Consider the following 27260-nt stretch of genomic DNA (forward strand, 5'->3'; position numbering starts at 1 on the left):
GTAATGTGTCTCTCTCATAGGCAAACAACAAATGATTTATATTCAGTGATCTCTGCGTGGATAGCTGTACTCTATCAAATTTGTGATCTTTGACTGAATAGTCTACTCTATCAAATTATTCTCAAAGCCTCTCCCATTCCCTGTTTATCCTTCAAATCCTCCGTCTTCCATCCCCTCTCATCTTACCCAAAACCAAACCCACCCTCTGTTTGCTCTCCTTCCACACCCCTGGGTAAGCGGGATCGGAGACCATCCCACTTGATGAGTGGATGAGCTGAAATGCATCCTTAAATGACAGTTAGTTTCCCATAGTCTACCATGAAGCACATGATGTTCCTCCTTTTCCTTGCCCATGGGAGCATGTTTGCAGTGATGAAATCAGAGTAGAATCTTAACTTAGAAAGTAACATCACTTCTTATGACATTGTAGCTCCTTTCATTGTGTTTATGCATGTCTGAGCATCCTCATTCTCTGTAACAATTTGAAATCTCCCTTCCATAGTACTCATAGACTAGATTGCTGGGTGCTCTGTCCTTAACTCCCTAGAGCTCAAATTTCAGGAATCAAAGTGTACCAGTTTTTCTTCCCCTTTTGTTAGCTCCTCCCTCTCTCACCCTCTAAGAACATTCCTTCAGAAGGTTGTTTAGAATGTGGGTGAGAGAACTCCTTGAGGTCTCTCACCAACACTGTGACAGTATTTTCTGTGAGGGAAACTCGATGACAGGGGATAGCCAGGTGTCTTTGTTTATTTAACCCTGTTGACGTGCTCTTCCACCTCAGGCCACCATATTTGAAGCAGTGCTTTTCTCCTTCTCTGCATCTCCTGTGAAAGGCATTGCAACTAGTGGGCCTTAGGCTGCATCTACAGTGGACAGTTGATCCTGCGCAATACATCACATTTCCTTTGCCACAAACCCTAGGAACTGCTGTCACACAGTGAGTGAAATTATCTACTTCCACTGCAGGAGACAGAGACTCTTGAGTTTGGCCTTTCATATTGCACACCAATTGTGGCTTCTTCTTGGTTGTGCCCTGTGAGGTGCCCCCCTGACTTAGCTATGTCCATGCATGCCATTGGCAACATGCACCAACGTGAGGCAGAAAAGTATTTTAACTCTACTGGACTCTGATGTGAGTGAAGGTGAAGTTAGTGTAGCTTGCACTACATATTTACCAAATTATTTTAAAGAAATTAGAAGAACATTTTGGAGGAAAAATCAATATATTTCTAGAAAAACACATGTTTATTAGTAGATTACAAGGGAGAAAAGAAAGGGTGGCGAGCCATATCACTGTTTTTAAGGATTATACATGACCTGATTTTGTTCCACTATGCAATTCATTAGTCAGAGACAAGTTGGTCAGTTGCACAAAAAATGTAAAGATTCAAGAAAGGCTACTAGCACACAACCCCGACCTTTCTAAAGATATTGAAATTGCTAAATGTATTGAGCACAGCGATCTGTGAGAATAAAATGAAAGTAACCAATGAAAATATAAACAAAATTGCAAAGACGATGTAGAATCAAATACTAGTTGTAAGCTCAAGAACATCCAGACAGATATTAATAATATTAACACACAAAAGATTAAAGGGCAAAATCATAGACTTTTGAAATGATACACATTTAGTGAATAGCCCATTTTGTCCTGCTGTGGGAGGTAAATGTAGGAAATGTAACAGACAATGGCATTTGGCAAAGTCTGTAGAGCGATTGAGAACAAGAAAGTACACCATTAACATAGATGATGAAAGGAAGGCTAAGCTAGATTTCCAAATGAATCATACTGGTAATTATGAGAATGTATCCCGTCCCACCAGCCACATCAGTCTAGATGAAGTAAAATTCAATGTTTTTGCTGATTGATTGATAGTGACATCTTTAAAAGGCAATTTAGAGCTAGGATAGAGAATTAAACCTATACCCCAGATACAAAACTAGGAGGCTGCAATAAATACCCAATACCCTTAGAAGGGGTGATAAAAAATGCATATATCTTTCTAGGTCCAATTCACGGTCGAGAAAATATATATAACTAACACTGTTCCAACCTCTTTGGTTGGAAAGATTAAGAAAGATCTATGGATTAAGTTAGATCCTAACAAGGAGGGATAAGCCCATATGGTGGACAATTCTATTACTGGGACAGATGTATGTCAAGATTTCACTGATGTTCTCTCTTACAAATTAGGGGCAAAGAAAACGTTCTAAATAAAATGAAACAGAAATATAATGCAAAATAGTACACAAAGTATGACTGATACACTTAATAATGCAGGAACCATTAGAAAAGGAGTTAGACAAACTTGGAAAACAGGGTGTGCTTGAACAAATTGGGAACTTTGGGTGTCTCGCTCCCATATTCATTGTGACCAAAGGGAAATATAAAGGCATTCACCTGTGTGTGGCTCAGATAGATTTGAATTCTCATATATTCTAATATATGGGCAAATAGATATGCTTTGCCCAGAATTATTAAAATGCTTAGTGTGATTCAAGGGGCAAATTGTTTCATTGTATTTGATTTATCTTCTGCGTACCAGATCAAATCATATCTCACATCCAAGTCTTTCACATCATTTATCAATCCCTTTGGCACCTCCAGGAATTGCAGAATGTCGTTTGCAGCATTGCAGCATTCCAGAGGATAATGCAGCATATCTTGGAGAGCTATCGATAGTATCTGTTTTCAAGATGGCATACTGATTTTTGGGTCTTCTGAATCTGACCATTATGAATCCTTGGAGAAATCTTAATCAAATTGAAGGTTGCAGGTCTAATCATCAGCATTGAAAAGATAATAAAGGCAGTAGGTCAGCTGCTTACCTCAGCTATACTAATTTCAGGGGGTGGCATCAGACCAAAGTTTGATCTCATGAATGCTTTGAAGTCTGCAAACCCACCATCTAACACAGATGATTTTCAATCATTCCTGGGGCACGTGAAATTTATATTGAAGTATGTAAACATTTCCGTACATGTGTACATCACCTTTGATCATTTTTAAAAAAGGGTGTTAAATTTATTTGGAGCCAAGAATATCAGGACGTTTTTCAAATGGTTAAAACAGCTTTTTTCAATGCCCCTCCTATGTGGAAATCTGATGTCAACTTAAAAATTGTATTGACCACTGATGCCAGAAACAGTGGGCTTGGGGCAACCCTTTCCCAGAAGATAAGGGATAGAGAAAAAATAATCGCCTTTGACTCCATATCCCTTGAAAGTTCTGAAGTTAACTACTGTACTGTCGAGAGAGAAGCGCTAGCCTTATGGGGCTTACCATTTACAGTGAGAATAAACCACAAACCAATATTATCAGGTTTCTACACCAAAAGGTTAGACAGAACTACTCCCAACATTGACAAATGGATACTGTGTTTGAAGGAGTACAACTTCTCCCTGAAATATCTTCCAGATAATGGTAACCAGGCTGCTGGCTGCTATTCTTAGATGCTAGTCGATAGTAATGTACAGGAAGATGTGGTTCCTGAAAAATCTGTTGTAGCTGTAGAAAAGTCTGCTATCCTATAAGACGATTGGGAAGAGTGCATGAGAAAGGATACCACTTTATCCCAAGTCAGTTCATTTATAGTTAACGGATCACCAAAGGAATGCTTGGACTTCATTGATGAGCTCAAACCCTATTGAGAAATTACAAATGAACTCTCAATAGAAGGTGTTTTATTTTTAATTTCTCAGAACAGTGGTCCCTAGAGAAACAATAATGGAAACAATGGAATTAATACAGACCCTGTCAGTACTATATTTGTATAACTTGTCCAGCCGCACAGAGGTCACCTATTTAATATTTCTTCTCCTGATATATTCATCCTTGTTTGTACAGGTCATTCTTCATTAATACCGCGCCATTGCCTTTGACGCCCTAAGCGGTCTAGTTCCCCTAATAACCTCTGATTTATCTTTCCTGGTAAGCACATGCCTGTTCATCCTCTGGCACATTCATTTCAATTTTCTCCTTCCCCGCCATCCCTACAGCTCTTCTATTTTTCCTTCTTCAGGTCTGGCTATTCGCCATCGGTGCCTTCAGCTTCTTATGTATCTCTATCTACGTGGGATTTGCCAATACGTATGTGTCTTTCTACTATGTTTATTCACAGCTAAGCTTACTGAATGCGCGCGCGATCACTCTTCCCAGCTCACATCATAACCGTTCGCCTTTTCATACCCCTTATGCACTTCTTTCACGCGGTCAAGCGCAGTAAGGTACTACATTTTCCTTCCTTCCTTGTTTTTATCTCTACTCGCACAGCCTCCTTTAGACTTGATCATTAAGGAAAATGCTTATTTGTAATCTACATATGGTGTTCCTAAACCTTAATTGGCTATCACTCCCATTTGATCAATCAATTAATCAGGATTTATAAAGCGCGACTAATCACCCAATAGGGTATCTAACCATTTGCAGGCCCCAGAGGCTTATTCAAACAGCGAGGTCTTGACAGCCATGCGAAATTCTGGAAGTGAGGTGATGGTCCGGAGGTGCATGGGGAGGCTGTTTAAGGTCTTTGCTGGGATGTGAGAGAAGGAGAGTCCTCCACTTCTGCTTCGGTAGATGCAGAGAGTATGGGCAAGTGAAAGGGAGGTGGGGACTAGTCTTCTCAATGGTTGGTGGAAGTTCAGGGGCTGGTTAATGTAGGCGGGTCCTTGGTTGTGTAGAGCCTTGAGTGCGAGGGTCATCAGCTTGAATTGGCATCTCTTCTGTATGGGGAGCCAGTGGAGTTTCTTGAGGTGGGGTGTAATGTGGGTTTTTTGGGGAAGGCCGACGATGAGCCTGGTTGTGGCATTCTGTATGGTCTGACCTCAATCACGTGTTTGTTAAGTACAACTACTCACCCCTAAGGGTCTCAAGGCCCTGGGAAAGAGGGGAGGTGCAGGTTCCAGTCCATCAAGGAGGTGGTCTGTCGAAGAGCCAAATTTTGAGGTTTCGTGTGAAGATGCGGAGTGATGTTGTCTGTCTGAGGAGGAGCGGTAGGGTATTCCACGCTCTGGCCATGAGGATGGAGAAGGAGTGGCCTCCCTATCTGGTCTTTCCAGTGCAGGGAACCATGGCGTAGGAGAGCTAGGCTGATCGTAGGGTTCTTTGGGGTGCGTGGAAATTGAGTCTGCTGTTCAGGTATGCTGGTCTGGTGTTGTGGAGGGCTTTGTGTGCGTGGGTGAAGATCTTGCAGGGGATTCTAGTCTCGATGGGGAGCCAGTGGAGTGTGTGCAGGTGTTGGGAGATGTGGCAGTGTCTTGGCAGATTCAGGACCAGTCTTGCGGCGACGTTCTGGATGTTTTGTAGCTTGCGGTGAGGTTTTTGTTTATTCCGGCATAGACTGTGTTCCCATAGTCTGCTGGTGACGAGGGTGTGAGTGACGGTTTTTCTGTGCTTGAGGGGGATCAATTTGAAGGTCTGACATAGGAGGCGGAGGGTGTGGAAGTAGGAGGATGCAACAGAGCTGATCTGGTGGTCCATTTTGAGCTCGGAGTCCAGGATGATACCAGTCCATGGGGGTGGGTGGGCCTTCCAAGAGCGGGGGCCACCAGGTGCCATTCCAGGCATCGGAGTGTGGGCCCATGATGAGTACTTCTTGTTAGTTGGTGTTGAGCGTTAAGCAGCTCTCTCTGAAAGGTGTCCAGCAATTCCTACATAGAGGGCATTGCATTAGTCCAGTCAGCTGGTGATGAATGCTTTTGTCACGGTGTACCTCGTGTATAGGGTTAGCCATTTGAAGATCTTATGTTGCATGTACAGATTGAAGAATCAGGTGGAGAAGATGGTGTTGATCTGTGATTTCATGGTGAAGATGCTGACAATGATGATTCCGAGGTTTCTTTTGTGGTTGGAGGGAATGGGTGTGGGCCCTAGGTCTGCTGGCCCTCCGGTGTCATTTCATGTGTTGCTGCTGTAGCCAAAGATTAGTACTTCTGTCTTGTCTGTTTTCAACTGCACGTAATGGTTCTTCATACAGTTGGTGATGTTTGTCATGCATCTGTGGAAGTTAGTTCTAGTGGTGGGGGGTCATCGGTGAGTGAAAGGATGAGTTTGCCGTCATCTGCATAGGAAATTATGCAGAGACTGTGGTATCTCTTGATGTTAACCAAAGGGGGCATATATGTGTTGAAGAGTGTGGGGCTGAGGGATGAGCCCTGGGAGACACCACAGGTGATCTCCTTGGGTCCAGAGGCGATAGGTGGGAGATGGATCCTCTGTGTTCATCCGGTGAGGAAGGAGGTGATCCATATGTGAGCGTCCCCTTGGATGCCGATGTGGTGGAATCTTTTGATCAGTGTTTGGCTGAATACAGTGTCAAAGGCTGCCGAGAAGTCAAGGAGGATCAAAGCTGCTGTTTGTCCTCGGATGAAGAGGGTTTGTATGCTGTCAGTGACTGCGATCAGGGCGGTTTTGGTGCTGTGATTGCTGTGGAAGTCGGATTGGGAGGCGTCAAGTAGTTGGTTCTGCTCCAGCTGTGTCATGAGTTGACTGTTGATGATCTTTTCCAGTACCTTCACTGGGAATGGTAACAGAGAGATGGGCCGGTAGTTTTTGAGTTTGCTGTTCACAATAAAATGGTAGGTGAATCACAACTGAAACCTTATTAGACATGCTAAAAGACACATTTTCAGTGGAAAGTGTTCACAGTAAATAGGTAATAGACAATTGGGTACAATTCACATCTGAACCTATGAAGGTATTCTTAAGAGGAGTGGGTAATCACCATCTCAAAACAGCCTGATACTGTACTAAAGTGGAAAAAGCTAACTGAATGATAAAAACTGCATTCATTTGGCATTTTGTCTCTGATCATCATGTGGGAAAACACTGCAGAGTAAATTATGGTCATATCACACCACACTTGCATCAGTAAGCAGAGTTCCTCATTTTGTATCCTTAAAGGGAAGGCAAAACCTTTATTTTTTTCACCACAGGTGATCTCCTTGGGTTCCGAGGCAAAAGGTGGGAGGTGGATCCTCTGGGTTCATCCGGTGGGGAAGGAGGTGATCCATATGTGAGCGTCCCCATGGATGCCGATGTGGTGGAATCTTTTGATCAGTGTTTGGCAGGATACAGTGTCAAAGGCTGCCGAGAAGTCAAGGAGGATCAAAGCTGCTGTTTCTCCTCGGATGAAGAGGGTTTGTATGCTATCAGTGGCTGTGATCAGGGCGGTTTTGGTGCTGTGATTGCTGTGAAAGTCCGATTGGGAGGCGTCAAGTAGTTGGTTCTGCTCCAGCTGTGTCATGAGTTGACTGTTGATGATCTTTTCCAGTACCTTCACAGGGAATGGCAACAGAGAGATTGGCTGGTAGTTTTTGAGTTTGCTGTTCACAATAAAATGGTAGGTGACATCACAACTAAAACCTTATTAGACATGCTAAAAGACACATTTTCAGTGGAAAGTGTTCACAGTAAATAGGTGATAGACAATGGGGTACAATTCACATCTGAACCTATGAAGGTATTTTTAAGAGGAGTGGGTAATCACCATCTCAAAACAGCCGGATACTGTACTAAAGTGCAAAGAGCTAACTGAATGATAAAAACTGCTTTCATTTGACATTTTGTCTCTGATCATCATATGGGAAAACACTGCAGAGTAAATTATGGTCATATCACACCACACTTGCATCAGTAAGCAGAGTTCCTCATTTTGTATCCTTAAAGGAAGGCAAAACTTTTCTAATTTACCCTCTAACTGGGTGAATGGAGGGAACCCCATTTGGTACCACAAGAGTATCCGAGGGCCAAAACTTAGGAAACACTAAAGAAGCTACAAACATAGATATAATCTTGAGTATGATGTGAAAGAGCAAGTAGAGCAGGAGGGACAAGGGATAGTGACAGATTATGTTTCCCATTTTACACACATACACACACACACACAGAAACGTATTAAATACTTTAAGAATGCCACATGTAAGAGGGTTCTCTTTCGGTATGAAGACTATGAAGTTTAGTGAAGGTATCATAGTATATTAACACATATTTGCTACATATTGTGGGGACTTTTCTGATGGTGTAACCTAGGAAATGACTGAAATGTACAAGTTTCTTTTCGTACAGTATTACCTAGCATTTCCACTTATTAATTTGTTTTCTGATTATTGTCATTTCCTCTCCGTTTCCTTATGAAAGAGAGAAGTGTTGTAATCTGACTCCACTCTACTTTCCTGACCCCTTCTTACCTCCTGCCCTTCTTCTGGTCTTGGAATGTTCCTTCTCAAAGCTGTTTAGAATGTTGGCGAGAGAACCTCTCAAGCGTATTTCCTGTGAGGGGAAACTTGAAGACACACCTTGAATAAAGCACTGGAAAATACCTGAGGATTTCTCTTATTTATTATATCACAACGTTTTCATGGCTTTATTCCACTGGGAAGTGTGAAAAGCCATATCAGGAAAAACCTGGAAGGTGAAGCCCATACTGGATTTCAAAGTTAATTTGTCATGCTTTAGCAAGAGCAGCATCTTTTATAAGATAGTTAAAAAAACAATCCTAAATTGTATGTGGAAGTTTGCTCTTTGAGTCTTTATGAAAGGGAATGCTATGAACTCAGATAAAGCAAAGATCCTGTGCTGCATTGGGTTTCATAACAGAGACCTTTATCAATGTGTTCATTGGTTGTGCCAGGACTATCTGAGATTCAAAATCTTCAGGGATACCAGTAAACCACAAATTGAACCAACATAAGCAGTTCTACAAATCTTAAGCTTTGCAAGTCAGTCTTTTAATATCCTGTATCCTAACCTCAAATCTGCTACTACGTAGCTATGTAGCTTTTGTGTGCTGCTTATCAACCACTGACAAGCATTGTGGGAAAGCTATCATTTTGATCCTGACTTCTACTAATTTGTGCTGGATCAATCACACATCCTTCTCCATGTTCGCCAGTGCATAATTAGTTTGTTGCACAACCACTAATACCTGTTATAGGAAGGTTTTAGTATTCCATTGTTTTCTCCTGTGTGTGGGATTGAGCTAAATAGCCATGGGGCAGCACATATCATTGTCCGGGCATAGTCCATTTTGGGTATCTGAATCTGTATTGTGAGGTGATTCTAGGGCAACAGTAACACAGGCTCCTCTCCCTTCTTCTGCAACTGCAGCCTTTGAGTTTTCTATTATTTCTATCATTCTATGATGTATCTTTCCAATGCAAGTAGAGTTACCCTTGACCAGTGGCCTGGCACTTGCTCAAACCCATGATCCATGTAACTGATGTGGCTCACATTTTACACAGTACCAAAATAGGGGTGCAATTCTATTACTACATGATATTTTATTTTAGACATACACATACACACAAAGGAAAAAATCTACTTAGTTTGTGGGCTTAAAACGAGAAGGTTGTATGGGAGCCTTGAGGAAGCAGCAGCAGGCCTCAAAACACGTGTTGGCTCCATGTTAGATAATTAGCTTCCGTTTTTGGATTCTTGCTGGTGACAATGTAATGATCATGGTACTAAGTCAAAGAATCTGATGACAAAGTTGAAATGGTCCATCAATCAAAGACATTGTAATAGACGGATTTAAATGTAAAACTGTGAAAACAACTTTTTGAAAAACCTTGGAGCTGAGATTTAATTTATCAATTGTAAAAAACACCAAAATACTAAAGGAGAATTAAACAAGCCAAGTGGACTACAAGGATGGGAGTATAAAAGTAGAAGGAAATGGATTTGGTTTATGATGGACTAATTTTGGAGCTAGTGGAATTGTACTCCTTGAATGTGGCTTGAAATGTGTATTCTTTTTAAAGTGCAGAGTCTTTTAAGATTAATCAAAATAAAATGTCTAAAATGTAATATCATGTAGGAAAGTAAGTGTTTAGATGGATTGCACCCATATTTTGATACTATGATTTTACAATGGTCTGTCTGATACTGTGATTGTTATTGGCCATATCAAGTTTATGTGTTTGTGCTGTTGCACTACCGGTGAAAGTACCCAGAGTATGTACAGTGTCTGATAGAGCGAGCTCTAGTGGTGTATAAAGAACTGGCAGTTCAGTGTCAGGATTACTGTAAACTGACATATTATTTGGAAGCCATTTGGGTTTAGCACCTCCAATTACTCCACCTGATCCATCTCATACTATTTGATTTAGGATAGCAAAGGTTTTGCCTCCCTTGATGGGTTCCTAAGCTTGCTCAATATTTGTGATTCTACTGGTGTCTTTATTTATATCAGCCTTATCTGCAATGTGAGTCTCTGTGATTTGGGGTGCATTGATGAAACATGATTATGTTGGTTCATTCGATATATTTGTGAGCAGCCCTCCTTAACAATTGGTCCCTTTTTTGCATCAGTTAATGCATCTTCAGACACAATTGATTCACAAGTTTGAAAACATAGATGTTAGTTGTCTCAGTGCTGACCAGGTATGTGTTGTGGGGAACATTGGAGCTGAGTGTAGCAAGAGCGCTCACTGTAATGAATTTAGCCACCTTCATTTGTGGCACAACAGGATCAGATGTGGTGGGAGATATCAGATTCATCCTGTGCTCAGACTCTGCAAGCCTTCCTGGCTTTTCAGTAATGTTGTTGCTCAGTCCTTTGATCTTGTCCATTATATGGCTATAGCAGCAATGGGGGGTGATGGCTTAAAGACTAGTGCGTCCAACTTTAGAGCTGGGTTTGAATCTGGCGGGAGGCTGAAACCTTCTGTAATTCTGGCCAAATCACTGATCTTCCCCTGCTTTTATGTGTACCATCTGTAAAGCAACTGGTGCTCACATAAAGATCTGTGATACTTTAAGGTTGAGTTTGCACTATATGAAAACTGCAAAAAATAATAATAATACAGGTGCACAAGAGTAACTCAAAAATGGTGAGAAGTTGCTGAAATATCACTGTCTAACTTTGCTGACCAGTCTGAACTCGTAAACAATTTTATCATCTTGAGTCAGGTTAGGATAAATATTTTAAAAAAGAAGGGGAAGGCTCATACGTTTACACATAATTATAAAGTATCTGAAAGTGTCTCAAACCTTGCCATATCTGCTTCAGGCTTTGAAAATGATTGAGAGCAGCACCTCTCGTCTAGCAGCTAATCTTCCTGATTCATCCCTATATGTTGAGGTCCTGAAACAGCATGAGCAGGCAGCAGTTGGCGAACAGAACAAATAGTTTTTGAGATGTTTACAATTTCTTTTGAAGTTCTTGGTTTGTAGTCATCTTGTGATGGCCACATTCAGAAACAAAATCTGGCACACTCTCTGCATTTTATTGTCAGGGAACTGTAGTTATGATTGTTTCTTGCCTCGACAGAGACCCTCTGCATAGAGCTCCACAAGTGCCATCTTGGGCTGACATAACCAAACCTTCTGGTTGTGTAGGTGAAAGTGACATTTGCATTTAACTTTGTTTTATACTGTGATGCGTTGAAATGTGCTGCAAAACTTTGTGTGTACACAGGTTTTGTAGCATTTGCTTTTTTCAATATATATTATAGGTTAGGTTATGTGATTCATCAGTCTTCAATTTTGGTGTTGCATGTGTCCCAAATCCAACTTTTAGGCACCAAAAAATTGAAGAACAAAACTGGATAATTAGAGCTGCTAGATGTTGGTGGGTGGAAGAGGAATAAGTAAGCGAACTTGAGAGACATGCATGATGGAATAAAAACACGACTGTGATATATGTACTTGTATGCTTTTGAGGGATAACCTGTAAAGAACACTTGATTATATACCACAGAAGGTTTTTATAACAGGTTCAGATATCTGTGACGATGTCCTCGATTGAACTTCATACAGTGTGCCCTTTGATTTGATTCCCAAAGTAAAAAAGGCTTGTGTACTCAGTAAAACATTTTTTTGAATAAGTTATCTCACAAGCCATGTAATCACCTTGTTTAGCTACTAATACCTTCACCCAATGGCAGCTTAAGAATTGCTTCTTGACCTCATAACAAGTTTAATTGGTAGGAGAAGTTAAATAAATGTTGGATGAGTTTTGAGTTATTTGAGGTAATTTCCATGTTCTTATTATATGTTGCCCTAATACTCCAAAGCAAACAACTTTTTAGAAGATATTAAGGCTACTTTCAGATGCTCTGCAACAAGGTAGCCCACAGAGGTCAACAAGGCACAGTATGGCCCCGGGCAGCTAAAAGTATGCTGCAAGAGCTGGAATCAAGTCCTGACAACTTCTGAAAAGTTATTGTTGGAGAATACTTGGTTGTTTGAATGATACCACTGCTGGTTTAAATACAAGTTGGGTTTTCCAGGAGGACTTCTCTCATTTTTCTTCCTGGGGAATTCTTGTAAATTCTATTTCAGTTAGCATTGAAGTAGGTGTGTCTGTGTAGGCTTGGGGCTCATTCACTATCTTTGGCTACAGTCATTAATTTAAATGTCATTACAGGGACAGTTAGAAGTCTGTCTGCTCTATCAGAGCATATTCTATTACACTTTGCTATATTGATGACAATTGTTTGTGTTCCATCTGGAAGCTTTGAATTTGTAGAACACTTAAACAGCTTGTTGACGTTCCTAACATTTGCATTCTGAAGCATGTCAATTATGCTGATTATTGTTTCCCAAAAATGTATTTCTTTCATGGAGTGTGTTGCTGTAAACAAGATGATGAAGAGAAAAGTGTCAATGTAAATATGAAACTATAGATGGTTCTGTTCACTGCAGCCTGACTTAGGACCCAATTGCGAGTTCGGCAGTCTTACTGCCATACCTCCGCAGCAGCGGTCTCATGAAGACCTCCGCGGCAGCGGTCTCAAGCCCGCCGTATTAGGATGTTGTCGCTTGCCCAGCGGCGGTGTTTCTGACAACAGTGTATGTTTTTTCATAAGTGTCAGTGCAGGTGCATAAATTTTGACTGCACAAGTGTTAAATGTACACAAATGTCAATTAGATAGTTCATTAGTCAATTAAAACCATAAACAAGATGAACAGTACATAGGATTTAAAAAACATAAAGAAAGGATTAAAAAAAAAGAGATTTATCATACAGCAATTACTGCCACTGAGCATCGTGCTGCAAGCTTTCAACTCTCATTCCTAGTTCTTTTAGTAGAGGTGCCAAATTCACAGATACAGTGGATAAAAGTGGTTAAAAGGGTGGTCTTTTGCCTAGTGTATGAAGTGCAAAATTGCCATAAAGGCGGCTAAAGATCCCTTAAGTAAATTAATATAGGTAATTATGGTACATATGTGCAGGACTGAGGTGGGTATGTATTCGGTGACAGATGGATTATAAGGCTATAAGTCCCACTGTAAAAGTGCAAGTGTGCAAAACGTTGCTTCATTAAAATACCATAATGGACAAAATAGTTATCCGAGCATAATGAATGACACATGTGATAAAATACCTACAACCAGTACTTTCCCATTGCTGGAGTCTGGGCCACTTGTGCCCAGTTCAGTCAATGGGTAACGAACATAGCGGTCTGCAACTAAAATATGAGTACAAAAATGTATTGTATTCCATAAATTACATGATTAAACTCATAAAATAATTAATTAATAATTAATAGTTAATAAATTATTACCTAATTATCCTCCCATCCTATACTTCTACAAACTTAACAGCCTGCAAATAAAATATAGAAAAAATAAATCACTATTACATAATTGACATATTAAATATCAATTATATAACGAAATAAAATGCTTTGTCATTTATATGTTTTATTAACTAAATACCTTACTACCCTATCCCCCTATAAACCCCAAAACACACTATGACAATATAAAAAATTTAATAAAAAAATTCAAAATCAATTTAAATTATATAATCTATATTTTAAAGAACACATATGCACAATAGTCACACATAAAATGTATAAATCAACTAAAACTCAAATAATTAAAAAACAATATATTTAACCACTTAGTTCCCGATTCTGATGCGGTTAGGAAATCTTCCCGATCAAATCGGTATGGAAATGGATTCCGACCGACTCAGATCGGGAGAGTCCGACCAACCGAGTATGATGCATCCGGATGCTTTCAGATACGCTTTGGTTGGACTCCCATTGACATCTATGGGAGCCTATGTTCCTAACTGCATTGTAATCTGGCCCATGGTCGGGAAGACACGTTCCTGATCCGATTCAGAAGGAGTAAATGCCGCTAGAAGGCCTTCCTAACCACTTCGTAATCGGGGCCATTGGAATCGGGCCCTATATGTTTGAAAACAATAGTATAGTCAATCTCATCTCTCCAAAATCCAATTCTTTCCCTACTGGTTCACAGACTGGAGCGGGCATAGTAAATTTTACCCCTCCAAAGTCCAGCACTTTCCCTACTGTTGTGTGGTTTGGAGTGGGCATAGAAAATGTATCCCTCCAAAATCCAACACTCTCCCTACTGTTGCACAGACCAGAGTAGCAATAGTAAATTATAACCATCCTTAGTCCAACATTTTCCCTACAGTTGCGCTTTTTGGAGTGGGAATAGTACATTTTATCTCTCCAAAATCCAATGCTTTCCCAACTGTTGCACAGACTGGAGTGGGAATGAATGAATGAATGAATGAATGAAAGAAAGTTTATTTATATTGCGCAAAACTTAACCCAAAGGTCATCAAGGCGCATTTCAAACATAAAAGAGTATAAAAGTAAGAAAAGGGAATGAATTAATAAACCTGAGAGAAGAGCCAAGTGTTCAGAAGCTTCCGGAAAATCGCCAAGGACGGTTGACTGGAGAGTTCAGGGGGGAGGTTGTTCCACAGTTTGGGGGCCAGTGTAGAGAAGGCTCTTTCTCCTTTTTAAATCTGGGCACGGCAAGCAGATTTCTTGAGGACGAACGGAGGGTTCTCTTAGGAGAATAGGAATTAACAAGAGTCTTTATACCTTCAGGACCAGATCCAAATACAGCCCTGTGAGCCAGGCAGATCAGCTTGAAGGAAATCCTGGCTTGTATAGGTAGCCAATGGAGATCCTTCCTAGCCTGAGTTGCAGATGATAACCTGGGAAGATTTAGGACCATCTTGGCTGCAGAATTTTGAACCATCTGGAGGCGATGGAGAGATTTCTTATTTATGCCCCCATAAAGCGCGTTGAAATAGTCAAGCCTGGAAGACACCAAGGCAACTGTTGACTGCTTGCGGGCATCAGGTGACAGGTAGGGGGCAATCTTTTTCAACATCCGGATGGTGTTACAGGAGGTGGATATTGTTCTGTTTACCTGAAGGTCAAAAGAGAGAGCAGAATCTATGAGGACGCCAAGGTTCCTGGCCGAGTAAGCAGGTTGAGGGCAGTCTCCTAAAGAGGGGGGCCACCAATCTTCCGACCAGATGTTATGGTTTCCTCCAAAGATTAGGACCTCCGTCTTCTCCCCGTTGAGCTTTAGGTAGTTACGCACCATCCATTGCGAGACTGCTGCCATGCACGTTCGAAATTTGGAGGCAGCCTCTTTGGTCGGTGAGGTGGTGGAAATGATAATTTGGGTATCATCTGCATAAGACAGTATTTGATACCCAAAAGATCTTATTACCTCAGCAAGTGGGGTTACATAGACGTTGAATAACAGAGGGTTCAGGGAGGAGCCCTGAGGAACCCCACATTGCACGGCCTGAGAGGGAGATAGAAAGCTACCGAGCTTAACCTCTGACAGAGGAAGGAAGATAGGAGACTCAAAGCACTTCCCCCCACCCCTATCCCCTTCAGCCGGTCTACCAGAAAATGTTAGTGTTCCGAAGTCCAACACTTTCCCAACCATTACTTAAACTACAGTGGGAATAGTAAGTTGAATTTTCTTAGACGTTAATAGTTTTCTTAATGTTAGCTAAATTGAGTTTATAGCATTAATTGTTTTTATTATATTCTACCTTATTTGTTTTTATTTTAAAATGTATTTTAATGTTTATAGTATTTATTTGTAAATGTTATTTTGGGATTTTTACATTTTAAAATTTTCTATGTACATTGATTACTATCTCTTTTTTCATTCAAATTGTAATATGTTGTATGCTTTTATTCATTAAGATATGTAAATATATATATATATATATATATATATAAATAATGTAACATAATTAATATCAAATATTTATTTTACATTATATTAAGTATAACATTTTACATTTATTAGTATGACTATAAATAGATGCATATTTTCATATTAATGCACTTAAGACGCCATACTTAAGGGCTTATGGTAAGTTTCCTACTGACCGATAATGCATTGGTTGGACTGCAGCAGTAGATAGAGGTCTGACCGCAACTGACGAGCCGCCAGTTGCGGTCCGACTGCCATCGTAATTATGCCCTATATGGATATTCATATGAATATATCTATTTATATATATATCTATACACACACACATGTAGGGCTATATATACTGTTAAAAGTTAGGCGCCAAATGGGATTGACAAAGCCTGCTGCGCAGGCGAAACGCGTCTCTCTGTCTTTGCGGGGTCGTGGGAGACCTGAACCAATAAATTTGCCCTATACCTACCGATCATGAGTACGTGCCATTTACTCTCCGGAGCCGGATGGATGTTTGGGATATATATATATATATATATATAAATATATATTTATATATAGTATTAAATATTATCTGAAAATATTTAATTTACCTTATATTAACATTTTATATTAAAACATTTAACATTAACTACTTTAAACTGTATTTATATTAAAAATCATCTATTTTTGGACAATAATAGTGTTAATGATATTTTTTTCCTGATATGTTTGTACTTACCATTATACGTATAGGATCACAATATTGTGGTAAACAATATTTTTGACTTGATATTTTTTTAAACAATATTGTTTACCACAATATTGTGTCAGTGATCCTTTGCTGCCATCATCATCATCATCCCATTACCATTCTATTTGTCAGCGGTAGATATATTTTTCAAATGGGATGAGATTTTAATTCAATACAAAATGTGTGCTAGATTACTAAAAGCATTATCCTGTCAACATTGCTTAGTGTTTTATTTTGGAGAAAAAATTAACACCACTGCTGGAATCCCTAACAGTGAATTATCTTCTTTAATTGAAATAGGTATAGGAAATGAATAGGTTATGACTGGCATTAATAAGAGCAGAGTTTTAAAGAAGAACTATATATACCTCAAGTACACTATTGCAGAATCAAATGCCATTACTCTCACTCTACGGATTGGTAGCCATACTTCATATGTAGTGCTCTGTCTTTGGATGTAGTTCTCTCCTTCAGATGAATGTGTGGCTGAAACACACATCACCGTTATGTACCAACTCCCCTTACTGTTTCTAGCATACAATTCTGGGATTGTATATTGGAGATGGCGAGGTATCTCTGTGGATTTGGAGACATTCACCACAGTTGTGCAATCTGGCTGCACCTGGGCTTCTTGCATCTTCAGTGTGATTTTGGCTACTTTTAACCTCGGTGTACTTTTAATTCTACTCCAAATGTGTTGAATCGGGAGCACAATTCACATGAATCCATCCCAAGAGTTCCTAGAAAGTATCTGGCACTGCTTTTAGGACGACCGCACATTGTGTGGACAAGTGCACTACTGGGAGAGTGTGCAATGGCCTTTTATCATTTCCTCTCATGCCCCCGTATTAATTTTTTTACCTCAGGCAATTCACCACACAGAGGGACATGACAGTGAAATCTTTTAAATTACATGATTTGTTTTCCATAAAGTATGTTCCAATACAATTATTAAAAAGGGGTGGCAGCTCCGAGCAGAACAGGAACAATTACCAATACTTATATTTTAACTGAATGTTAACTATTGAAAGAAAAACAATTCATATTTGAAGGTGCTTCAAATCATAATAACTACAAGAATGACTAATTAACTAAGAAATTAAATTCAACTATATTGAGTATTCAAACAAGGGGTAGCATGAAAATGTACTGAGTTGTCGCCTGGTTCTCACCTGGACTGTAATAAATAGATTATGTCAACTGACATTTGTTTGTACTTATTTCCTCAGGTAAAAAATGGCAGTGATGCCAGTTCACCATTGCTTGGTAAATATTGCGGGAGCACTGTACCCAGCCCAATATTTCCAGATAACAACGTACTGCACTTACGGTTTGTAAGTGATATTCTTCTAGCTGGAAGTGGATATGAGATCACTTGGACTTCCTCTCCGACTGGTAAGAGTGCCAAAGACCCATATTTACCTTTTATTTTTAATTACATTTTAACCCATGGTTGCAATCTAAACATTCACTGAAATTGTATATTGAAGTAATTGAAAGGGAAGGGCTAACTCTATGCAACTGTATGTATAACTGGATATTGGTAATGTGCAAACCTAGTTAGAAACCAACAGAGTACTGGAAAAAGGCACAGGATTGTTTGCAATGGGACTTATTGTATGTGGATGGTGGATCTTATGATGGAGAGGGGGCAAAAATATGATTATTTCTTGTATCATTATTAATGTGAGACACGTTATACCTAAAAACATTGCTCAAGAAGAGGCATGTTATTGCTGACATACATTGATTTTTATTTCTTGTAATGCCATATAGCATTGCTTGTTCCAGTACAACTATCTTTTAAACATTCAAAACATCCCTTACCTCTGTCACTCTGGCGACCAAAGGATATGATTTTCCTTCCAAAATCGCAAAGCATACTTGAAATATGAGACATAGAAGGTGCAATCAGTCTCCAAAAAATACAAAGCATCCTTCAACTCTAGCACCCAGAAGATAACTTTTGTCTCCACAAAATTTCAAAGCAGTCTTCCACTCTGGCATCCATGGAATGGAATGTCCTTCCAATAATTTTTAGGCGAATACCGGTCTCAGGTTGCTTGTGTTACAGTTTGTAGGCGCCCTAGACTGGCATTTTGGCCTGAAATCTTCCTGTCAGAGCTGGTCTAAGATTTATTTCCATATGCCTGGTTTCTGTTGAGTGCTATATTGTGCGAAAATGGGAAGTTTGTGAATGCAGCCGGAGTGATTGCCAGTGGTTGAGCTGAATTCAGGCATTGCATCCATTACTTAGTTATGTGTCCTAAAATCCAAAGCATCCTTCAAGTCTGGCACCCTGAGGATATCATTTGCCTCTTTAAAGTGTTAGACACGCCTCAACCCTCACACCTTGTACACAGCAGTGTTCTTTGTCCTTTTTGATGTCTTAGACAAATACACAAGACATGCTGTTAGATAGCAACACAGCTCTGTCCACAATTACAAATGTGATCCTTAGGTTACAGATGCAGGTACTCTAGGAGAAATGTGGATATGTAAATAAGCAGCAAGTCAATGAAAGGCAGAAGCACTGCAGTTGTGGCGGTAAGATTTTGAAGGACACATTTTTAACAACTCCTGTTTTCGCCTTTCTCACAAGAAAAGGTTTGCAACATTACCTGTTTCACTGCAGGGTAGGGCAGTGGAGCTGGATTTAGGGCAGATGCTGCTCCATCACTCTAGATGAACTGGAAAGCGTTCCGGTGAAGAATGGAATATAATTAGGCATTTTCAAGTGATTAGCAGAATTAGCAATCGTTTACATTTAGCATTCTAGAGAGCAACGTCCTGCAAATAACTGCCTATTTTATTAATTAGTTCTATGTAATAATTTGTTTGGTTGCAAGTTGCTATGTTTAAACAGTAACTTTAGTGACAATTTTATTGTACTCATGAAGTGTGAATAGAGAAAACATCTGAAAGACATTTCGACACACATAATTGCACAGCAAGCTTTGATCCCTTTCATAAAGTTTAAAATCACCTGAAGAGGCACATTTGACCACTTGATGCTGCAGTGTGATAGAAACAAGCAGCCACATTCACAAAGGTAATTCTAAGTTCAAACCAAAAGTCTAACTTTACTACTTTTCGGTGTTCACAGAGCTAAGTTTTAAGTAGTATCTTTACAACTGTGAACTTTCCCACTCGGGACGAAGTTTTTGCACTTGGGGTTGAATCTCCATACTTCGGGTCGAATTAGGGTGGAAATTCCACCCTGAGTGTGGAGATTCTACCCTGAGTACGGAAACTGCACCCGAGTGTGGAAACTCCTCCCCGAGTGTGGAAACTCCTCCCCGAGTGTGGAAACTCCTCAGTGTTAAAGATACTATTCGTAACTTACCTTTGTGAATATCAAAAAGTAGACTTTTGGTCTAAACTTAAATCTGTGGTCTAACTTTACCTTTGTAAATAGGGCCCAAGGATTTTAAGAAACCAAACTGCAATATTAATACTAATGTCATATAATATTTGTCTTTTTGAAATATTGACTATTTGTTAGTGAAATGTGACATTATTGTTGGCCAACAGATCAATTTATTTTGTATCATGATGCTCACTGTAAGCTTGTCTAACATTAGTAATTTTTTATCTTGAAATATTATATATTATGAACATGAACTATTAATTTACTATACCATTACCTGACCTTTAACAACTAATCACAAATACACTCCTGAAGCTGTAATTTCATCACTGCATATTGACTCAGGTGTGAGGTGTACAGACTTTTAAAAAAAATGACAGTCATCGTCTGTCTGTTAAAGGCACATCGCCCACGCATAGACATTCAAGCCACAGCTCAAAGTTGAAGAAGAAACAAACTGACTTCCTTCAGTCTAATAGAATGACCTATTACCAAACCAACATTGTTTTAAACCTATTCTAGGATGCTTCCTAAGAGTGAAATACCCTATATTGGAACATATATGTTACTTTTAACGGTATTCAAAGTTTTACCTTGCAAACCTCATAATTCTTGTGAATACTGTGCTTGCAACCTATAGGCCATCACAGTCGTCAACCACAGGACATTCTCTATATGACACTTTTATCTCCTTTGCATCAGCCATTGATGACGTGGATAGAGCAGGCTCTGGGCAAAATTGGCCAACTGGAGCATCCCTGGCTGCCTTCTATTAGCAAGAATGTCTCTACACAGACACGTGTCCAAGTCAAAGTTTCACCAAGATGGGTCATCTCATAAAGAATTGCAACCAATATAGGCCTAAAACAAGTCTGGGTTTTATCCCCTCCACTGTCAAATGTATACCTATCAGATTTAACTCAAACCATGGCGAAATGTTTCCCTTTAAAGATAGTAAGCACTAAGATCCATGCCCTGCAATACTCTGACGACGCCATGATATTAGGTCAAACATCCATTGGGCTCCAAAGATCAGTAGAAGTACTCGCCACCTTCTACAAAACCAACAGCATTAAAATCAACAGCTCTAAATCCAAGGTTATAGTTTGGTCAGAAGTTGAATAAAAAGGGTGACTAGTTCCTGGAAAAATGGATTGGAAAGGGCAACTTCCTATAAATATCTAGGAATATGGATACATGAAAAATGGCACAAAAAGACTCATCTGAAAGCGCTGAAGAATTCTGACTAGGTTCTAAACTCTGCTTTTCAAAAACTGCTTACCAACATGAAGGCCCCAGGCACAACAATACTGTGCAAGGTTATAGGAAGACAATGAATGCTGAAGCTGGCTTATGGACTTACTACATTCAGGAACAGATTCAGCATCTGGCTGGAGAGGACACAGTGCAACTGCTATCACCGCCTTTTCCATCTGCCAGACTCCACAGCACTAAGACAAATCCAACTGGAAGTTAACCTAATTGGCAAGAGCTGGCATTGCATGCCAAGTGTATCTCTTATTTTATCAACAATTACCTCAAGCTCTCGCTTCTAACTCGTGAAGCTAATGACTTGTGGGAATCTAATCTCCCAAGCAAATGCCTGGCAAGAGTGTTGGAGAAGCAAGCTAAACTTGTATTCATTGCAGAGGACCAAAAAGAACTGCGCACGAAGCAAATGCAATTCTTCTGTCCAAAATGTATGATCCACCCAAAAATGGCCGACATACTTAGGGCAAACGCTCTCACTCGAGTTAGACGACAATTCATCTGTTTGTGGGTAAGAGTAATACCTCTCAGGGTGCATTGGTAGGGGAGGCTCACAATGATTCCGATCAGCAATGTGGTCTGTGCCAAGCCCCCGAAATACACCATATTACATGCATTTGCAAAATAACTACTTCCATTTAGGAAACCCTGGCTGGCCCTAGCTTCCACCTTCTGAATATAAGATCCTGCAATGAGGAAGTTACCAACCGCCTCAGTGCGTCCTCTTGCCAGTTAATAAATTCGCCAACATGTCCACCAAATGACTGAGTAAAGAACAAGAGCTCTCAATAGCTGATCTCAGCCCTGGGAGTGACCATATCCTGTTTGTTATTGTTGATAATTCAGGTGAGATTTGTGAGTATGTTTTAAGGTAGTATTTGTCAAAACCTAAACACGTTTTTCCCTGCATATTCTACAACTATGTGTAATGTGGGTGGCTGCCATAGGCAAACGTTTCTACTCTTCTCTTTACTTTTTTGATTTCTGTAATTTTTTATTGTATAAAAAAAATATATTTACAAGGAGCACGGAGTAAACATGAGTGGAGGGAAAAAGAGAAGAGAAAAAGGCAAAAGGCAGAAAAAGAGAAGGGCGCCGGTGGGGGGAAGGAAGGCGGGTTGGCCACCGTCGTTCCGTGGCTTTGTTCGAGTGTCAGTTTCAAAGTTCAGTTTCCAGGTCCCACTTGTCGTCATCTTCTGTTGCCCCTTCCGCGAGGCTAATTTGGTGTCCTTGGCCCACGCCCCGGACGAAAGGGGGGATAGTGGATAGAAGTCGAGAAAGAAAGAGTGGAGGAGCCTTGCGTGTTAATTTCCTTTTGTTGGCGCGTGGATCTGCAGGGTGCGACCTTCTGCGGTGGTTGTACTCTTCTCTTTACTGAGCAGAAGCACTTCGGGGCATATTATCAAGTAAGGGCGTTACATTATCGCCGCTTTTATCGGCAGGAAACTGCCGATAAAGCGGCGATAATGGTCTTGATAATATTCTCTGTGAATTCCAATCGAAGCCCATGTTAGATGTGAAGACATCTAAAAATCCAGCATATAGGCATTGTGATTAGGGTGACCACCTGGCATGGATGCACATTCTGGGTAGTTACTACCAGAATTCAGGAGAAAGGGTCTCAATTCAGAATAAAAATTCAGGACAAAGAGTCCATTTTATGGACACCTCTGAATTGGTCAAGCAATAATATAAAAGTAAGTAAAGAGACAACTTATACATGTGCAAGAGAAAGTAGGTTTATTTTATTTGGTATGTATAATGCATAACACTATTGTGAACATATACATATGTAACTGGATTTATTGAAAGTTTAGAAAATACTACCAAACATCCACTCTAAGCAGAATTTGACAGAGAGAGTATCATTTGAGAGATCATTTGTATGTCTGTGTGCACTTTGCATTGATTGTTTCTGACAATAGTAGTGGAGGCTTCGAGCCAAACTCCTCTCAGTGCTGCATGCTCTACAGTTGCTTCTACCAACCTAGAAAGGTCTTAGCCTTTAGTAGTGGCTTTAATGACTTCTACTAGGCCACATTGCAGCATGATAAAACATAAACAAGCCCTATCAAAACCAATAGGTTTTACGAAAGCGATTGAGTGCTGGTCATAGCAATAAATAATGCTTACTGCAGGTAAGACCAATTAAAATACGATTGCTTTGTCTATGCATGGGCTAGGTCGACGCCTGGAGTCTTTCACACTCCAATGAACAACAATTTGTGTTTGTTTTGGGGCTCACACAGCTTTTTCTAAGCTGACTACTTTCTGAACCACTCCTCTACCTTGGATGCCTTATGCACCTGACAGAAACCTATCAGATCATTCCCGACTAACACTCAAGCTGGACCTTGGTGGGGAAAAGGAAACAGCCGGGGTGGAGACTTGGCGCATGGTTGCTGGCTGATGCTAAACTTATGGCCCAGCTGTTGACGGATGTTTACGCTTTCAAATGAATTCAGGGATAGTGCACTCTCCAAAGTCATTATGGGAAGAATTTAAGGCCACAATCTGAGGTGCTGTGGTGCCAGAACTCTTTCCAGCGGGAAACTGTGGCAGTGCTGCAGTCAGGGCTACTCTCTTTGGAAAAACAACCCGTACTTCACATACACCTGATATACTCTCCAACATAGCCCCCCACAAATGTCTCCTATGTCAGACTCAACTAAATTAAGATCAAGAGTCACATCACCAAAACTGCCACTAGTGAAACAAAATACACAAGCTCCTTTGCCATGGTCCATGGATGATTCACATCTGCATCTTGTATTCAAGGGAATCCGCTTCACCACCAGTCTCTCGCCACTGGCCTCCAAGACAATGTGGGCATGGACTGATAGACTGTGGCCATTATATAGACCACTTAGAGGTGAAGCTCCACTAATTATGGGCATAGTATTAAAAGAAGTCCATTCCTCTAGCATGCTTTAGGGACTGGGGCATCAAATGCATCTCACAATTATGGGGTGGTCATGAAGAATCCTGCCTGCTCATTTACCAGCCTACAATCTAAATTTGGCCCCATGAACATCAATTCTTTTGTACTTGCAGCTTTCCTGTGATGTCTTTTCATGCCTGAAATAAATCAACACCCTCCCAGAGTTTAACCTACTAAATTCTAAGCTTCTTTTGGCTGCAGTGAGCCAGATAGAATATCTTGGCTATTTTTATCACTCATAACCACCACCCTCAATTAATTTTCCACACTGTGCAAAGCTTGGGAGGCAGACGTTGGCACCCTCAATGAAGAGAGCTGTGAGATGCCTCGATGGCTCCAATAAAGTTGGCAATATCAGCCCAATTCAGATTAATCCATTTCAATTACCTCCACTGGATCTACATGACAAACAAGAAGCTCCGGAGCTTTTGACGTGACTCCTACCCCTGATGTTTAAGATGTAATTATGCATATAGGAACTTCTTGTGCCGTAAGTGCTAGGAAGAGCTATTGAGCTCACCCCCAACTCTGATCTGCTCAATATTGTACTCGACATTGGAACAGATACACCAAAGCAATTCTATGCATCAGTATGATAGTGACTAAGCAAAGCATTGCACAAGAATGTCACAGAACTACTCCACCTGACATGGAAGGGAAGACATGGAGAGGAAGTGGTGTTATGACCTGAGCTACCGACTTTGGAACTGGTGGACCAGATTTGAGGCTCAACGTCGGCTCAAGATCCTGTGATTCTCAGCAAATGACTCAAACGCCTCATGCCTAAAAATAGAATGTGACCTTGTGTAATGTAAGTGGTGGTCATGTAAGTCACTCCAATATCTCAGGGTCGAGTTCTTGGGCTTATGTGATCCCGTTATACATGCTCCAGGGCACAAGCACCAGAAAATATGTGATTCCTCTGAATTAATATTATTCCTGGTATTCCAGAGCAATTATTCCGTGCAGATGTAGGAGGCATGGACACTTGTGGTAAGCGGTTAGTGAGAGGATGGCCAATGGGAAAGTATTTATGAATGCCAATTATTCTTGTGGTGTCACTGTTGGCACTGATTTGTCAACATGCATACTCAGCTTGAGGCGGTGATGATTCAAGCATATGTGCTTAGTTCTATGAATGTTTTCTTGAAAATACCACTGACGTTTACTGCTGAAAAAGAATGCATTTCATATGTAACCTTCCATGCACATACCCAGACCCATCCCTACATGCACCCAGCAAGATCCATCCATGAATCCAGCCATCAATCTGTCAATCCATTACCAAGACCCATTTGTCAATCCATATATCCATCTAGTCACTCATCCACCCATCCATCCATCAATGCTCCAATCAATTCCTCTATCCACCCATGCCCACACCCAGATCCACATACCCACCCAGATCCATCGATCTATCCATCCATCCATCCGCCGACCATCCATCTTCCTGAAAATGCAACATCCATTCACCCATCTACACCTGCTCCATGAATCCCTATGCTCTTTATCCACCCATCGATTCACTCATTCATCCATTCATCCGTCTATGCATCCACCAGGCTTCCAGTCCACCCTCAACAATAGCAACAATAACAACTAAAACATCCAAATTATTTAACTTGCTGAAGACACGGTGCCCAAATTACGGACAGTCCGTGTAAGTTACGAACAGGTAGTGACGGTAGCTGTGATAAACAAGTTACCATCATTAGCGTTTTTTTAACCAAATTTAGTGACGTGTATTTATTACAATTCAAAGTAGTCACACGCCAGCCACATGCTATTCAGCGAACGTTTGTATCCAAAGAATGTCCACTGTCCAAACTCCTATCACTTTTCCAATTAACTATTTCTTTCTCTTTTCATGTACAATGCTGCCATCTTGCGGAAATACAGTGCCTAGCTCCTAGTTTACCATTTTGACATACTATATTAACCAATCTTCAAACTGTATTCCGTATGTTTTTATACAGTTAAAAGCTAGGTTTTGGACATAAGAGGAATAAATCACTGGACAACTACGGTCAATATGTTTTCTGAAAATGAGATAGGTCTAAAGGGATTGAAGAGGAAGCTGGGTGGAACATCAGAGCCAGAGTGATGTTACCAAAAATACACTTACTTTAACTCGCCTCGCTCTTGGCGGCACCAGCAGTCATTTGATTTCCATATCAAAAGTCACATAATTTTCATCTTACCTTCGTGCCCATCCCTGATCGTAACACCACTTCTTCATTTGGCCTCTAGGGAAGAAGTATGCATCATGTACCGTTCAACCGGATGGAGTACCGCGTTCCCTCCTGGGACTGGATCCTAACTTAAGAAGTAGTAGATTTGCTTACTCTTATGGTTGTTCACATTCGAGGGGTACCTGGTCAGCCATCTTAACATGTGATGTATGTCTCTGGTGAGGTGTCTTAGGGGATATTAGGGAGACACATATAGGTGTTTTCAGACAACCCTCTATATCCACTGGTCTGTGGTGTGTTTGACAATTTTCTTCTCTCCACTACGTCATATAAAATGGACAAATGGGTTAACCAACTTCAACCATTGACTAACTCTACTGCTAGTGGTGGCATTCCGGTCTTTTCCAATGAGCACACGCAAAGTAGTTTACCCACTGCCAGGGACTATGGGATAGAGAGCTTTTAAAGACTAAAAAGTATTTTTGCTTTAGCCAATGCTTTTTTAATATTTTTGAAGGCCCAGCATCTCCCCCAGCCGTAAAGTTACACAAAACCATAACAACACAAAACCGGCACTGACAAAGCCAAGAGACTGACAGTCAGTTCTTGGTTTTGCCAATGCTTGCTTTTCTGATGATATACACATCTTGCGGCTTAAGGAGTGGTGGTAGTTCTCTGAATCAAGAGGAGTCGCCACCCCCTCCTTAGGAGGCTGAAAGTAGCCTAGGATACCCTCCCCCGCTCCCCCCCCCCCCCCACACACACATTCACACATTGATCTGTGTTCCTTCTTCTTGAGCTGT

At 40.5% G+C, this 27260-nt stretch overlaps 1 protein-coding gene across 1 annotated transcript in view; it reads left to right on the top strand.

Moving 5' to 3' along the window:
• CUBN (cubilin) overlaps nt 1–27260 on the top strand; it is a 1583269-nt gene that overhangs the window by 1523637 nt on the left and 32372 nt on the right. The window contains exon 65 of the mRNA XM_078663578.1: nt 17915–18080. Coding sequence (XP_078519704.1) covers nt 17915–18080 — 166 coding nt within the window. The remainder of the gene's footprint in view (nt 1–17914; nt 18081–27260) is intronic.

The sequence above is a fragment of the Lissotriton helveticus genome, chromosome 10 (assembly GCF_964261635.1).
Source record: "Lissotriton helveticus chromosome 10, aLisHel1.1, whole genome shotgun sequence".
Lineage (NCBI taxonomy): Eukaryota > Metazoa > Chordata > Amphibia > Caudata > Salamandridae > Lissotriton > Lissotriton helveticus.